General features: G+C 37.7%; 1 protein-coding gene across 5 annotated transcripts in view; it reads right to left on the reverse strand.

Annotated features, from left to right (window-relative positions):
• lovit (loss of visual transmission) overlaps window positions 1-17,986 on the reverse strand; it is a 225,641-nt gene that overhangs the window by 106,504 nt on the left and 101,151 nt on the right. For 3 of the 5 annotated variants that reach the window (XM_070279342.1, XM_043214046.2, XM_070279341.1), the window contains exons 7-9: window positions 14,542-14,960; window positions 14,310-14,484; window positions 1,118-1,547 (exon numbers count right to left, since the gene is read on the reverse strand). In XM_070279342.1, the coding sequence (XP_070135443.1) occupies window positions 1,317-1,547; window positions 14,310-14,484; window positions 14,542-14,960 (825 nt within the window). In that variant the 3' untranslated portion in view covers window positions 1,118-1,316. Of the gene's footprint in view, window positions 1-439; window positions 922-1,065; window positions 1,548-14,309; window positions 14,485-14,541; window positions 14,961-17,986 lie in introns of those variants that run through there. The other 2 variants (XR_011442576.1, XR_011442575.1) reach the window with 2 other exon arrangements.

The following is a 17,986-nucleotide window of genomic DNA, read 5'->3' on the forward strand; positions in this document are numbered from 1 at the left end:
TCAAATTCCCGCTTAAATTGCCGGTACAGCTCTCCTGCTCGAGTCTCACCTGTCATTATAAATCGTTTATAGTGCTTATCCCTTCTATTCTTTAAGTTTTTTAAACCTTTTGTATACCAGGGAAGCCTATAGGATCTTCGTACCCTCACAGGGGCATAAGTATCAATAATATTAAAAAGGGCAACCAAGAACTTAGTATAACAATCATCGATTGAGCCATCCGAAAAAAGGGAAACCCAATCAAAGGCTGAAATAGAGGCGTTAATAAGTGACAAGTTAGTATCATTCAGATGATAATATGGAATTGGAGAAGCAGAAGGCAGAAAACTATAAAACTCAATATTAATTACCAGCGGCTTGTGGTGCATATCACAAGGACTTAATGGTACATTGCATAATTCTACTTTACTATTAACCAAATTATTTAAAAATATAAGATCAAGAATTTTGGATAAATCATTAAAAATATTATTTACTTGGGAGAGGCCCAGACTAAAAATATCATCTAAAACTACAATTTCATGACTCTGGTGAACGTTGCTAGGTAGCATGCAAGGAGAATCCGGGTCCCAAGACCAGACAATGGAGCTCAGGTTGAAATCGCCAGCTACCATCAAAGCGGTAGGGTCCGACGTTCTAGCACAGACACTACTGATGTTTTCCATATGCGCATGATAGATACTAAATGCGCTGTTCGGAGGGATGTATGATGCAATGATGACGAACGGGCCATGGACGCCCTGGATTGAAACCGCAAGCTGATCCAGTAAAGGGTCGGCCACCGGAAGGCGCAGTGGTGTAGCCTGAAGAGATCGACGGATAGCGATGATCACACCTCCACCTCGCTCACACTGGGTACTGAATGCATCTCGGTCCTTTCGAAATACATGGTACAAATTAGGCTCGAAGAACTCAGAAGAGCTGAATTTGTCATTAAGCCACGTTTCCACAAGGAAATTAAGAAAAAGAAAATTTATATTTAAAAAAAAAATAAAAAAAAAGGTTCTGGAACGATTGAATTGAAAAAGTTGATAATAAAATTGGTTGGTTAAAATTTAATCTTACCTGATTTTAACCGGAGCCGCTTTCATCTAAATCAGTTCTACTAAATAGTTCTGTGGCACCCTTCTTAAGATCCATATAATTAGATATGCATATATAGAGCAAAAACAAATGTGCCACATTTACAGTGCTTTATATAAGAAGTTGATCCTTCTCTGATATTTTATTTAGAGTCGATTGTTTACATATGTGGTCTACTCCAACACCAATAAATTAATAATATATTTTTATCTTCTAATAATAAAGTAAACACTTTATAATTCCAAGTACATAATTTTTGTAGCAGATAAAGCTCCACAAAAACTTAAAAAGCTAGCAGTGCAAATAACAGACGTGGTAGTTCCAGATGATGTTATTATGGTACCCATACATAACGATAAAATAAATTGGGCCAGAAAAACCATACTACTTATAATAGCTATGTCAGTGCCCAATCCTCGCACACTAGTTGCACTCCTTGTCTCACCATTTTCATTTAAGTCAAACTGAAAAATAAAATCGTTATTAAAAAATTCATTTATTTTAAATAAAGGCTGTGAGCTCAGGAAAATTTTTACATATTCTATTAATCGTATTGTCAATATTTATAAATGTTTAAATTACTTTAGTCCAGGATCTTTTACAACATTTATGCCAATAAAAAATAAATAAATAAAAATAACAAGGACCAAGCTTTTTATTTTAGTCATATAATAGTTGTAAACGGGGCTACATTTTTGTATCAGTTTGGCCCCTATTTGAGTCTTAAACAAAGATTCGGTTTGTCATTTCGGCTTCTAAGAACTGCTGCAACGGGTCTAAAAGTAATTGACTAGAATTATGTTTTATGTAAGAGGTTACTTTTTTCATATCATACCATGCTTGAGGATTCAATCGAAACAATTAGTAATACTTAGTACTAATTACTTAGTACTTAGTAATTAATAGAAGTACTACTAGTACTTCAACAAGTTAATGATATTATACAATTTTATTTAAATTTAATGGCTGTTACATTTGATTAACTGTCATAAAAAAATATACATATTGCCTAAAAATATCTTATAACACTTTGAATACATTTTCATACTCTTGAAATGAGCTGAGAAAACATTCAAGTTCTTGAACACATCTTCTTGGTATAAAAGGTTCTCATTCTAACATCACAGGTCTAACATCAAACCGCTAAATATTACAAAAGTTGTGTTCAACGCTGTGCAAACAAAGACTCAAAAGCACTTCCGATTCGTGTCCAAATATTTGGGCAATGCTAAGAAAAACTATTACACGTACCAGCTGAAAAGCAGCAAAGGCCTACAAGTGGAAGTAAAATGAATCAAACCCGATGTTACTGCCGCGGAAATAAAAACCGCCCTTAAAGAAAAGGGCTTCGCCGCCAAGAAAGTTATCTGGAATCTGGAATAGAAAATCCAATTCAGCTTAACTCACAAAGCGCTCAACAGGCTCCAGAGCAGCCACATAGCAATTCTTGAAAACGTCCATGAAACATTTGTTCAAAACCAGAACATAGTAATAAAGTTGCTCGTAGCACAACAGTCTTAACAATCTATGCAAACTCTACGAATATCAATGTGGAACAAGAAAGGAAAGCTAACTTCGGGCGGAGCCGAAGTTTATATACCCTTGCAGTTAAAACCGGATATGTATCGCAAACATCGGATATAGTTGGCAAATCCTTATGGGAATATGAATATACAATCCAACTTATTACAATACAAAATCTAAAAAAAATCCCAAACTTCTATCTTCAAACATACCAAAGTTGGTATTTCTACCAAAAACCATTTCCGATTGTTCAGTTATTTGGCAGCTATAAGATATAGTCGGTCGATCGGTTTGAAATTTGTTAGGTCGGATTAACTGACAAAAAATATAGTCTGTACCAAGTTCCAGCTTTCTATCTTCAAAAATACGAAAGTTGGGTCATTTCCGATCGTTCAGTTATATGGCAGCTATAGGATATAGTCGGCCTCTAACTCTAAAAACACCAAAGTTATACCATTTCCGATCAATCAGTTATATGGCAGCTATAGGATAAAGTCGGCCGATCCAGGCCGTTCCGACTTACATACTGCGTGCAAAAGAAAGAAGGGAGTGTGCAAAGTTTCAAGTCGATAGCTTTAAAACTGAGAGACTAGTTCGATAGAAACAGACAGACAGATGGACTGACGGACATGCTCATATCAACTCCGGAGGTGATCCTGATCAAGAATATATATACTTTATAGGGTCGGAGATGTCTCCTTCACTGCGTTGCACACTTTTGACCAAAATTATAATACCCTCTGCAAGGGTATAAAAAAGGACCCAGTTGTGACCTACTGGCGCCAAAGATGTTGATCGAACTTTCGAAATGCGCTATACATCTCTATTATGTAAACTATTTAATGATATCATCATTAAACACGACATTACCACAATTTCGAGCCTGTCCTCCAACTTCATCCGTAAGGGGCAAGGCACAGCTTAATCCGTCCTGCTCAAAGCACTCCATTGCGAGCAGTGATCAGCTCCATAGTTCTGGACCGGGGACAGTTGTATTGAACATATATATGTATGAATGCGCTTATGCACGGAACAGTGCACTTGAAAGTGGAACTTATGTATATAAATTTGTATATGTTTTTGAGGGTCTATTTTGTTTTTATTTTTGCCGGGGTCACCAATGATTAGTCATTGAGGTTTTTTAATGATAATCAGCTCCAAAATAAAAGTCAAATAATTTCACATTAAAAGTTTTTTATTCTGCAAGCAGATGAAACTGCCTGCGAGCCCGCAGATTTATCCGGATTACGTCGAAGAAGGCGGCCTGATCTACTGCCACGTCCCGCATAGAGCCGCAAGCGAAGAAGGGGCATCTTGGAAATTGTGCGAGACGACGTATACGAGGTAACAGAACCTCATAGAAAATCACGACGCACCAACGGCAGGACACCTTAGCGTGAGGAAGACAATCGCCAAAGTGGCCGCCAGATAATTCTGGCCAGGATTGCAGAGAGACATTCGGAAATATGTCAGGAGGTGCCAGACGCGCCTGAAGTACAAGCCGAGCCAGATGCAAGCGCAGGAAAGATGTTGACACAGGTCCCGGAAGACCCATGGGCAACGGTATGCGCGGACCTTGTAGGAAACATGGAAACACAATGTTCTTGGTCATGATTGATCGGTTTTCGAAGTGGACGGAAGTGGCCACTACGAAAGGCAACGACCGAAGCGCTACAAAGAGAGATCAAGGGAAGAATTGTCGCTCGGTATGGAGTGCCAAAGGTAATGTTGAATACCAACGGCGGGCAGTTCATCAGCCGAAGCTTCAAGAAGTTCCTCGGGGAGCTCGGTGTGCGTCACCAGTTCACCGCACCGTACCCGCCGCAGGAGAATGCCACGGAAAGAGTTAATAGGACGGTCAATTCGATGATCGCCTAGTTCGCAGGGAAGGATTAAAGGACATGGGACGAGCACTGGCCAGAGCTAATGCTAGCAGTAAACTCGGCAGTCTCGGCGAAACTAGCGCCGATATGACGGGCCCTACACGGTCATGGATTTTGTGTCGCCGGGGATTACCCTCTTACGTCACGCTGCCACAAAGAAGGAAAAGAGGGCGCATATAAGCGAACTGAAGGGACAGGAGGCGGAGGCCGCAGTGAGGGCATAGAGAGGAAAAGATCATCAAATGCTCACAATTAAATAAATATACATATATATATATAATACCACCATTGCATCAAGAGCCAGAAGATACACGAGCTGAACGCAATGACGAGAGAAGATTAGAACAACGACAATAACGCCGTTTCACAGTCAATAGATGCAGAACAAATGACCAACAACGACAACAGGTACATCGAGCATTTACATCTGATTCATTCCTGCGTCTAGCATTCTAGTATGAGCCTGATATTAAGTATTATGCTCACTCAAAAGTTGTAATTGGTGCAATGAACAAGGAATGTCTGCATTGTAATTCTCTAAATGATCAGTCAATCCCGAAGAGGGGGGAAGTGGATAGGGATCCTTTGTGAGCCAGCCGCGTCAAATTATTGCAAGCGGGAAGCAGAAAAACAGTTCGTTACAGTTTATCGAGATTATTTTATCTCTCACAAATAACAAAAAAAGAAAACGAATTGGTGGCTGCTATATATTAAATGAGACACGACCCCGACGTGAGTTCACACCGCCTTGGTTATTTTGGACCCCGCACTCCATATAGGACTGCTTCCTCATTGCCTCTGTTGCCGATGTAAACATTCAGCGGTGGTTATGCCAGATTATGCCGGTGGCCAGATTTCTGCGCCCTTTTTAGGACAACGATTGACAGCCATCCTCATTTGACCAAGGGTTTATGAGGTGGCTCATTTCATGTCTGCGGGAGTCAGCCTTGGACACTGTAAGTGCGCCGGAAATTACTGACGCTAACTATGATGTTGCTCTTGATCTTTTGCACACCCGTTTCAGTAATCGAAGTTGATATCGACGTCGTCAATCCGCTTAATGTGTCAACATAAACTTAATTCTCTTCGTCTTAAGCGAACGGTCGACGATGTTTACCTACTTGAGAAACAAATTCTTTTGATAAACTTGAGTTTTAACATAAACCGTACGCTTCGCGTGTGCTACTGTATATTTGGAGGCGAATTAATAATTTGTTACAATTCAATTTCAAGCATAGCTCAGCTTTACTTCCACCTCTTGTTTTGTTTTTTTCTTTCGTCTGGAATAGAGGTCTTATCTTTTTTCTGCAATTTTCCTTTGCTCTCTCCAAAGCTCCCGCTTCGGCTCCTATTTGGCACAGTGGTTTTTTAACTTATATATATATATTTTTTTATATTCTTAATTTTTAAAATGGAATTTAAGCTCGTCTGTTCAATGAAGTCTTGTAACAAGACGATTTCTCATCCCAGCCTACAATCCACTGCTGGCTATGTGAAAACGTCGTGCACGCCAAGTGTGTTGGGTTCACTGCCTCAGTTTCGGATGCCATTTCCCGTAGATCTAGTTTTCATTATTGTTGTGATAATTGTCGTGCTGTCCAAGACAAAATGAGGTCGTTCATGAGACAGACTAAAAATGGATTTAAAGAGTTGATCACTGGTTTTCGTAAACTCAATGTCCTTGTGTTGTCCTTGTCCTTTCGTAAACTCAATCCTCAGATTTCGCCTAGCGCGTGATCCGGCGAAGTTGCAGCGTTGGATACCTTAGTTTATTGTCAGCCCTTGGATTTAGAAAAAATGGTTTTTCGGGACTATTTTGCTCTTAAAAATTTCTAAACGCGTAATTATAAACGGATTTTAAAATTTCAAATGTTTTTTAATAAATTAATATTGTAGCTTTTATAAAACCCTAGCAGGATTGCACTGATTTGTTTTGGGAAATGCGTTATAACCAGGGACCGTAATTATTATAATTATACCCTTGCAGAGGGTATTAAATTTTGTCCAAAAGTGTGCAACGCAGTTGTTACCTTTACTACTTACTCCGACCCTCTAAAGTATATATATTCATGATCAGGATCACCTCCTTAATATGAGTTGATATGAGCATGTCCGTCTGTCTGTCTGTCTGTTTCTACGCGAACTAGTCTCTCAGTTTTAAAGCTATCGTCTTGACACTTTGCACACACCCTTCTTTCCTTTGCACGCAGTATATAAGCCCGGATCGGCCGACTAAAACATTACGACATGCCAAATTTCATAAGGATCGGTCGACTATATCCTATAGCTGCCATATAACTGAACGATCGGAAATGACCCAACTTTCGTATTTTTGAAGATAGAAAGCTGGAACTTGGTACAGACTATATTTTTGGTCAGTTAATCCGACCTAACAAATTTCAAACCGATCGACCGACTATATCTTATAGCTGCCATATAACTGAACGATCGGAAATGGTTTTTGGTAGAAATACCAACTTTGGTACTTTTGAAGATAGAAATTTGGGACTTTTTTTAAATTTTATATTATAATAAATTGGGTTATATTATCATATTCTCATAAGGATCGGCCAACTATATCCGATGTTTGCGACATATATCCGATTTTAACTGCAAGGGTAAATCAACTCGGCTCCGCCCGAAGTTAGCTTTCCTTTCTTGTTATTATAAAAATTGTAAATAAAACTTCGGATGATTTGAACTCTTTTCCTAATAATTTTAATTATAATTGGATTAAGCGGAGCGGAGTGCGCACGGTCCTCCGTTAGGACTCCCTGTGCGGCGCGGAAAGCCTCCTAGGGACGCTCCTAAAAGTGTCCGTAAGAGCATGTTTTTGGGAGAAAAGTGCCATTTCAAAATATATGAAAACAGTGTGCCCTGCGGACTCCTAGAATGAGTAATTTCGGAGTCCCAGAATGCTCCCTTAGATAAGCCGCAGGGACTCCGTGCGGACTCCTTTCTTTGCTTACAATTATTAAGAAAAGGAGTCCTAAAATCATCCAAAGATAACCTAGGCGGAGTATTTTGGAATTGTGTTTGTGCACCTAAAATGCTCCGTAGAGGAGTCCTTCTTTGTGCACCTAAAATACTCCGTAGAGGAGTCCCTACGGTTTCTCAAAATGCTCCCTGCTTATATATTATATTAATTAACATATAATAGGTATTTTATCAAATTTTTTAGTTCATTTTATTTTTTATTGAGAATAAATTAAAAAAGTTACATATTTATGGAGAAAGAACTGACAAAATAACTTCAGTATAAGGAATGAAAAATAATTTAATTAGTAATGAACATAACTTCCAATTCCCATCACAACGCTAGGCACTTGCCTTGGAGTTTTTTTAAGGGATCGATAGTCGGCACTTAACTCACAGCCATAGCGACGTAAAATTTATAAAAGCTTGACTCGCAATCGTCTACTCTTTCGTACTCCTCATCTTCTGCGCCCGAGCTATCGCAGAAATTTACCGCTTCAGCACTTTCTATGGTGAAATCGGTGTCTAAGACAATATTATTTGTCAATAAATCCCCGCTTGCTTCAATGATTGTTTCATTTTGAACGTTGCTGTTGTCATTTAACAAATCTATTATTCTATTCGATTGTTTTTCTACGAGTCTTCGTTTGGACATTTTTAACAATTAGTGTAAACTCAAAACAATGACAAAATTTTAAAAACGCACGCACCACGTTGAAGCGAAAATTTGCGCTGACTAACTTGCATAAAAGAAGAACATGCCAAACAAAACGCACAAAATAATAACGGAAGATTGCACGAGAAACAGATGCAAAATAGAGAGCAGCAAATAATAGCCCCGAAAACGCTCCGAGACGGTGCGACTTTAGGAGCCCTTTTTATTCTTTGCTTCGGAGGTCTCCGCAAACGCTCTGATAAGGTGCTACTTTGGGAGTCTCGTTTCGATCCTTCTTCGGTGAGCTCCGCAAACGCTCCGAAGAGGTGGTACATTGGGACCCCTTTTTCGCTCCATTTTCGGAGCGCTCTGGAAACACACCTTTGCGGTATAAATTTGGGAGTCCGTTAACACTCCTAGTTCGAAGCGCTCCGCATATGGTTGGCTGGGATAATCTCATTTTCTTTGATTCTAATAACATAATACAACAAAAAACAAATAAAAAAAAAAAGTATGTATTAATTAGAAATTTTTATTATAAAAATCATTATATTACGTTATTTTTTTGAAAATGAGGGAGATGTAGTATGCACATATATTGAATACCCACTGTACCGAAAGTACTTAAAGGGTGCGCACTGTAACATTTTGTTGCAGTGTTTACATAATTCAAAGTCCCGGTCATATACCCTAAGTGGCCGAAATATGTTCCCATCGTTATGGCACACAGAAAGTATCGGTATCGGCATAATTGTAACAAACGGTCAGCATATGCATACCCCTCGCGCCTCCACTTGAGAGTGCAAAAAAACGTATATTAGTATATTCCTTTATACCAGAGGTCGGCACGGCCCTATCTGGGGGGCATAGGAAATTTCTCTGCCCGAGCTCTGCCACACACACACAGTATAAACACACAGCCTACTTTCTGCTATTCGTTACTAACACTAATGCAGTAAAATCATATCAATGTATTGGGGTGCCGACCACTGCTTTATATATAAGTACATAGCCGTCTCTCTGCCGCCGCCGTAGGTGTTGTATTTTACACGTTGTTGGCGATAGAGATGACAGAACAGAAGAAGAGGCCTTAGAGGAGATACTAATGCTCGCTATATATATCGGGTAGTGCTGCCAATTGTATTTCCAATACTTCCCCTCAATTGGTAAGCTGCTAATCGACTGGACATACACCCAAGGATGTCTTACAGGTGTTGTGTTTTGAGGCCCCAAGTCCTTTTGTTAATATGTCTGCTGGCATCTCGGTCGTTGAGATGTAATTCACGGATATAGTTCCCTCTTCAACCAGCTCTCGGATGAAATGGTGGCGGATGTCAACATGCTTGGTGCGTTTGTGAAATACGTTTGTGAAGTTGACCGGCTCCTTGATTGTCGTTGTGAATGACAGTTGTCTTCAGTTGCCCCAAAACTTCGCTTAGGACACTTCTAAGGTGAACCGCTTCTTTTGATGAGTCTGATAGGGCCATGTCCGTTGCTTTCTACTTTCCCAGGATATGGCTGCACTTGCGAACTTAAAGGCAAAACCTGTGAAAGATCTGCGATCGTCTATGTTGGAGGCCCAGTAAGCATCTGCGTAGCCTACTAGGTTTTGGCCACTAGCCATGGTTTTGGGTTCCTTATAAGTAGCGTAATACCCTTTTTGCAGCCATCCAGTGCTGTTTCCCAAAATTTGTGTTATATCGGCTTAGTGCACTCACTGCGAACGCTATATCAGGGCCTTTTCGCTTCCTGTGGTTTGAAACATTTCTGTAGACAATTTTTCGCTTCTATTAATTGGAGTATTTACAGGCTTGCAGTTTTCCATGTTGAAACGTTTCAGGATGTCTGCTATATACTTTGGTTGGGCCATGGTGAACTCTGTCTTGTCTTCGCTTTGTTTAAATTCTATGCCCAAACAATACGATATCTTGCCCAAATCTTGCATCTGGAATTTGTCAAGCAATTCATGCTTCAACTGCGAAATCATTTCGACGTTATTTTTTGCTATTATGAGGTCGTCTACGTAAAGCGATACTATCAGGATCCCATTTCGTTCACGTTTTAAGTACACGCACTGATCGGCTGCGAGTGGCTCAAGGTTCGATTCTTTGAGTTGGCAGTCTAGCTTTTTGTAACATTGGCGACCGCTCTGCTTTAGACCATATAGTGTCTTTCTTAACTTGCAAACTTTCTCGGGGTCAATATTTGCTGTCAATATTTCCTGGAACTCAGGTGGGACGCTGATATAAAGTTCTTCTTCGATGTCCCCATTTAAATAGGCGCTGTTGAAATCGAATTGGTGAACATCCAATCCGAGTTCCGTGGCTAAAGCTGTTAATTTCCTTATTGAGCTCATTCGGGATACTAGAGAAAAGGTCTCGTCGTAATCAATACCTTCACGTTGTGTAAATCCTTTTGCGACCAATAGAGCTTTTCGACAATTTATCTTTCCGTCGGGCGAATATTTTGTTCGTAGCACCCACTTCGTTTCGATAACCTTATGGTATTTCTGACGATCGACAACCTCCCATGTATTGTTCTTTTTCAATGACTCCGAGAAGTCATCTGTATATATCAGAAAATAACGGCTGCCTCCGTGGCTGTTTACACGCATGGGCGTGTAATCCACACGTCACTGTGGATTAATTCTAGTACATCCCTTGCCCTTGAATTTGATACTGGGAACGGCTTCTGGGACTGCTTCCCCTTGATGCATATTTCACAAATTGGGAGACTCTCCTTTAGGTTTACCTTAGCTCCTTAAACTTTGCCTTTTTCGATCAGTTCTTTCAGATCTGGCTCATTTAGATGGCCGAAACGCTCATGCCATTCTTTGATGCTGTTTTGCTTACTTATAGCAATCTGGCTGCTTTCGTGTGTTTCCTCGATCTGGTACAAGTCCAACTTGCGAGGAGCGGTAAAGACTAATTCTCCTCCTTTAGTTCTAACTACCTCAGCTATTTCTTTCTTGAATATTACATTGAAGCCGTGATCACATATTTTTGAGACCAATAAGAGATTGGTTCTTAAATCCGGCACATAGAGTGCGTTTTTCAAGCTGGCAGTGAACTTGTTGTTTGGGGAGAACTGCACGGATCCACATCCTTTTATATCTGTGGCCTCATCATTTGCCAGTCTGAGCTTCGAGCCTTCTGCTGGCTCCAGGGTCTCGAACTAGAGTCTAGACACCAGTTACTGCAATCACTGTTTGTATAATTAGCTATGTTGATGTACATGCTTTCGCTCTGGTTCTTCATTGGCTTTGATCTGCACTCAGCTGCACGGTGAATGACATTTCCGCAGCTGTTACATTTAAACTTAAATTTTTGATTAGTGCTTAGTTGTTTCGGCTTGCTGGGATTATACTTCTTGTGCACCAATAATGCTCCAGGCGTCGACTCGCTTGGATTTCTGTTTCTTGCCTCGTATTCGTCTAGTAACTTAGTTTTTAGTGCTTCTGTTGATATTAAGTTGTCCTGAGTTTCAATTGCAATTCGAGACTGTTCGTCCTCTTCTGGTATACTGTATAGTAGCAAGATGGTTAACAGATCGTCAATATTCAGGAGATTAACTTCGTTTATTTTGTCAGCTAAATCGGAAAACTTATCTATGTGGCTTCTCATATCTCCGCCAGCATTCATTTTCAGTAAGATCAGCGATTTCAACAGTGCGGCTTTACGGGCCCCGTAGACTGGTAAGTGTTGTGCACCTTTACCCATATATAATTTGCAGTTTCGTAGTTCTTCGTATGCCTAAGTTTCGATGTTGACATGGCCAAAATGATATCGGACTTAGCCTTTGCATCTTCGTTTATCCATTGTGCGAAATTATATTCGGGTTTTAAAAGAGTCCCGTTGACATATTTCCACAAGTCATTTTTTATCAAAAGGGCCTGTATTTGTATTTTCCAGGTGTCGAAATTGTCTTTGCCCAAAGGCTCTATGCGTATGCTGTGGGTGCTGTGCCCATAACCTGTTAGGTTTTTAGGCTGAGTAATAGTTTTATTTATTTGTAATAATGAAGGTGTTGTATTTTACACGTTGTTGGCGATAGAGATGACAGATCAGAAGAAGAGGCCTTAGAGGAGATACTAATGCTCGCGATATGTATCGGGTAGTGCTGACAATTGTATTTCCAATAAAAAGTTTTTTGAAATGCCTTTCTGTACTGGCGCTACAGGAATTGGTAATTTATGGAGGCGTGGAAAAAATTTGATACAAGCTTCAACTCCTAATAAATCCTATAACTCAGTCTCCTATAGCTCTAGCGCTTTTATGTGGACAGACGGGCGGACGGACGGACAAACGGGCTTGGCTATATCGACTCGGATGTTGATGCTGTTGATCAAGAATATATATAGCTTATGGAGTCGGAGATGATTCCTTCTCTATCTTTTATACATTCACACGACTCCAATATACCATTGAACTCTACAAATGGTTGTGGTTTAATACCAGAATGCGGGTAGAGCCTTCGGGTTCGATGAGGAGTTGCGTTATATAACCGGGTGCCAGGATCCTACAGACCGGAAGATATTTAGATAGGCCTTCATTCTTAACTGAGGATATAAGCCATGACTGGAACAGACTGGCTTGAGTGTCGGGGCGCTGATTGACCGATTATCTCATATCCCATGCCCTAGGGCCATCATGGCAGGTGCCTGGGTCGCGCCATGTCAAGTGCGACACATACAAATTTTTTTTTTCAATATTTACGTTTTCAATTTTTGTAATTTTTGAGAAACTGACTTTTTTTTTTGAGAAAATCCAACAGTTTGTTTATTATCGATAATGAAAATTCGGCGCCCAATAAAACATCCCGCAAATAAAGGGGTTCAATAAAACGAAACTCTTCAATCAGTTTCAAAAGCTTTTAAAATATAAAGAGGGCATATTTTGTAATACATGAGGGCATACTATATGAATAGTATATTCTTTCCATAAAGTCCCCGACCTCATCGGGGATGTCTCCTTCTTTCTCTTATATACATTTTCGCTAAAGCAGTGGTTTCAGTTTCACTAAAGCTCATTTTCCATAACACCCGTGTATAGGGTCGGAAATTCTGCCGCATCATTCTCTTAAAAAGCTTTAAAAAAAATAAATACACTTTATTAGTGCCCATTCCAATTTTTGAATTAACAAAAAAAAATAACAGAAAAAAAACTACTTTTTTTTCGCTCAGTGAATGCTTTGTTCTCATTGGTTTTTGATTCATTCTCATTAATTGCGAAACTCTTTACCGCGAATTAATAGAGTGGATATAAAACGAATAGACATTTATACTGTCTGTATGATTGCACTCAAAATTTTTGGTTATTTGAGTACAATAAGTTTAAGTCGCAATTGAGCGTGCCAAACCATTTCAACAAAGTGAATTGCGGATTGTTAAGGGTTGTTTTCGTTGTATGTGAAATGAGTGAAATTCAAACCAATGTGGAATGGATAGAATGAGTGAATGCAGAGTAAATGCTTCGAGTACTCGGATAAAATTTTGGCATTCTCGTCATTCATGGAAGGTAGAGCAGAAGCTAAAACTAGTTGCACATTTTTTTGTATACCTGCAAGCAGCTCGGCAAGCAGGTAGTAAGCAGCTACCTGCAAAGAGCCTTTTCAGATGCTAGAAATTTAATTTCTGAAAAGCGATGTATTATTGCTAACAATGCAGATACAATAAAAAAAAATTATGTTTTTGCATTCTGTTATAAAAAATTAAATAAATGACATATACATGTATATATTATAATTAATCCATGCCTTTATATTTTTCTATTTCTTGTATTGAAAAGCAACACAAAAACAAAAACAAAAAATAAATTTGACGTCACAAATGCGACGCACAACTAACCGAGTACTCGGTTACAAAACTCATTTGGTTATTGCGTCGCCGTTCGGATAGAGTAAATTTTTTACTCATGCCTTTACCACATTTGCCAAATCCGTTTTACTCAATGTCTCACTCAGTCAGTCTTTTTTTTACCCTTTAAAAATATTAAATATTACAATGTTTACATATTTCACTTTACCCTTTAAAATTATTAAATATACAATTAAATGTACATACATTGTTTTTCTCCTTTTTTAAATATTTTTCAATATAAATATACTCAATTCTAATAAGGAATTAATCCAATAAAATGTATATATTTTATTTTTTTTCTAAAGAGTTCATGGCCTATAGAGATACTTACTGTAGACAAATGATGGTAGTGTGCAACAAGTAGATATGGCATGGTAAAAAGCGTAGAATACATAACTCCTGCCGTCCAACTAAATAATAAGACACTTAATTTAGCTCGAGTTAGTGCCATGAATGCCATTCCAATGCTATAAAATATTAGTCCTCCAACATACACATATTTAGCTCTGTAAGTATTCAAAAAAAAGATGATTCTTTTAAAACTTAGTTATTAATTAACTTACCTAAAACGAGCAATTAGCTTGTCAATAATAAGTGAATAAAAAGAGCACGAAAGAGAATACATTGCCATTCCCAAACATCCAAATCGAACTCCCTCTTCGTATCTTAATTGGCCCTCGGAGCCTTGCTTTGCATTTGGGTCCCCTTTAAATACTGCCTCCCCTACAAAATCGGTAAAATACAAAGAATAGCAAACATGAGCCATCCAGCAAAAGAGATTAGTGAGGCAGATCATTCTCAATGAATAGGGCATGTTCACAATCGATAATAGATAATGATGCAGAGACTCTATTTCCACCGATTTTTCTTGAACAGAGCCATCAACTTTGTTAGCCATTTCTACTTTACAAGATGTTGTAAAACTTGTTTCAATAATGTCGTTGATTTCGTTGGAATCATGTGGTGGTGCTCCAGAGCTGTCCTACGATCAAAAAATGATTTAAATTGATTAAAATTTGTTTTTTTAGCAACATTAACTATTTTTTACAAACAAAAACCAATAAATTAACGTAATCTAGTTGTAGTAAAATATATATATATATAAAAAAAGTAAGAAATATAAAAATACGTATAAAAAAATATCACGATGATATTTTTATGTTTGTACAAGATACAAGATGATTCCAGATATTTAAGATATTAGATTTTAGATATTTTAAACACTTTCAGAGGGTATTATAATTTTGGTCAAATGTGTGCAACGCAGTGAAGAAGACATCTCCGACCCTATAAAGAGTATATATATTTCCGATCAGGATCACCTTCTCAGTTGATATAAGCATGTCCGTCTGTCTGTTTCTGTCTGTTTAAAGCTATCGTCTTGAAACTTTGCACACACCTTTTGTAAGTCGGAACGGCCGGGATAGGCCGACTATATCCTATAGCTGCCATATAACTGAACGATAGCTGAAATTAAGTACAGATTCTATTTTTGGTCAGATAATCCGACCTACCAAATTTCATAACGATCGGTCGACTATATCTTATAGCTGCCATATAACTGAACGATCGGAAATGGTTTTTGGTAGAAATACTAACTTTGGTATTTTTAAAGATAGAAGTTTAGGACTTGTTTTAAATTTTGTATTATTATAAATTGGGTTATATTATCATATTCTCATAAGAATCGGGCAACTTTATCCGATGTTTCCGATATATATCCGGTTTTAACTGCAAGGGTATATTAACTTCGGCTCCGCCCGAAGTTAGCTTTCCTTTCTTGTTTTTTGAACAAACTACTGCTGTGCTTAAAAATAATAAGTAATGTGATTCAAACATAATTGTTCGTCAAAAATACCTGCACGTACTTATTAATTCACATGAATACTTATTTTTTTTTGTTTCGCGGTTTTTTAGAATTTTATTATTAGCTAGTATTCTTGAATTCATCATAAAGCGATTTCCGAAACGCATCAGAATCGATTTATTATTAATCTGTTATTTATTAAATTAAGAAAATAAGGAAATGTAAAATACTTCATTTTAAATTTGAAGGTCATTGTATTGTAGTACGAACATATGACCCTCAAAGAATCGTGCTGTGCATATGTCGACTAAAGCCATGGCTAAGAAATAGGGGACTAAAGTTTCTAGTCCTTCTATTAGAAATGTTAAAATTTAAGCGTGTTAGTTTTTATGCTGGCTATCTTTATCCCCATTGATTAGGTTATGTAGAAAAACTACACCCAGCATTGCCCTACGGTTAGGAAAGGTTGGTAAGTTTATTAGAAAGAGTCTGCTACTGTAAGAGGGAAGATGAAGATTTGCATGCCAGTTAAGACCTCTAAGTGAAAATTTCAAGAAATTTTTTTTTACGGATTCTATGCGGTTTTATGTAATTCTATGTAATCTTTTTTTGGGACTTCAGACACATGAACCGTACTCCAGTATCGGACGGACCAAAGAAACTTTTACCAAAATAAAGAAACTTTTAGTAATATAAGGGTCGATAAATTCTTTTGACAACCTTTTAATAAAACCAATGACACCTTTACCCTTATTAACCATTGTGGAAATATGGGTTGTTTTGAAAAAGTTTTGATTCTAACATGTAGGACACCGAGATTATTAACCTGTGCACTATGGGCGATTTTTCATAATGGGCGGCATAAAGTCATAAAATTTATGGTGAAATATTAAGGAAATGTTTTTTTTTATTAATAGTAAACAATTCAGTTAGCTGAAAAACAATTTTTTTTTTTATCGGGTAGCAACTCTCTTTTTGTGGCAGCCCTTCAAAACCAGATGATCTGTTGATGCTCGAATTATATAAATTGGCACAAAAAATTTCATGCTGTTGAAAGTACCTAAATTATTATTGGCTTCGTTTAAATTAATAAGTGTAATATGGATAGCAAAGCTCAACGTATTTAGAATCTTTTATTTACGATAAATGTGTATAAATGTTCGTGGTGTTTTTAATTTCCAGTGTTATTGTTGATTGTATTTTTAGCAATAATCTAACAATTTTAATTGTGTTCCGTGGAGTATTTCTTGAAAAGTGCATATCAAAACATCCAACTAAAAATGGCAAGTTACTAACGAAAGTGTCTAGTTTATTGTAGTAATCATGTTTTTTGCTCTTTTTTGTTCCTTTAAAAGAAAAATGCACTTGAACATCCAACATCAGAGCTGAGTTCATACAATTTTTTTAATGATGAAGACACCGAATCAGACAACGAAAGCGATGACAAACATGAGAATTCTTTTGTTTTAGATGAAGAAGATTATTAACTTTTTGTTTTTTTAGGTTTAGAATATTGTTAAAACATGGTAAAATATTATTTTTTCTATTTTTATGCTTTGCTTTATAATAAAAATTTAAATTTTTGTACAAGTGCCGGGGCTATAAAGGGGCGGAAAATAAAGGCAAGGTCAAATTAAATAAAAAAAAAAAAATCCGAAAACAAACTAAAATATTAGTAACCTTAAAAAAAAAATTAAGCTCCTAGCTCTATGTGTGGACTTTATGCCGCCAAAATCAACTAATCGCCCATAGTGCTGTGTTAATTTTTCTAAAGCAATTCCATAGAGAGTATACGTAGCCTGCGCAGGGCAAGAACGATAAAAAGACATTAGCTTGCATTTTTAAACAATAAATTTTAAATCATTTGCTAAACACCATTTCATTTTTCAGATTTTGAGATTTCAAATTTTTGAGATCGGACTGAAGTTTGCATTGGGCAGAAGCGAATTTGTATTGAAGACAATACTTAATACTTGAAGGCTTCACATCATCTGCATACATAAGTACAGACAGTTCGTTGAAGTCCTTAATAAAAATAGTAAACTGTAACGAGCCAAGATGACTTCCTTGAGGGATCCCAGATGTAGCACGGACCAAGCGGAAATGTACTTTTTTAAAAAACAGTTTTTGTGTTCTTCCAACTAAGTAACTGAAGATCCACGTTAGGAGTTCTGTAGAAAATTGCGAAGACTCACTTTACT

This window comes from Drosophila bipectinata, chromosome 3L, assembly GCF_030179905.1.
Source record: "Drosophila bipectinata strain 14024-0381.07 chromosome 3L, DbipHiC1v2, whole genome shotgun sequence".
Classification (NCBI taxonomy): Eukaryota; Metazoa; Arthropoda; class Insecta; order Diptera; family Drosophilidae; genus Drosophila; species Drosophila bipectinata.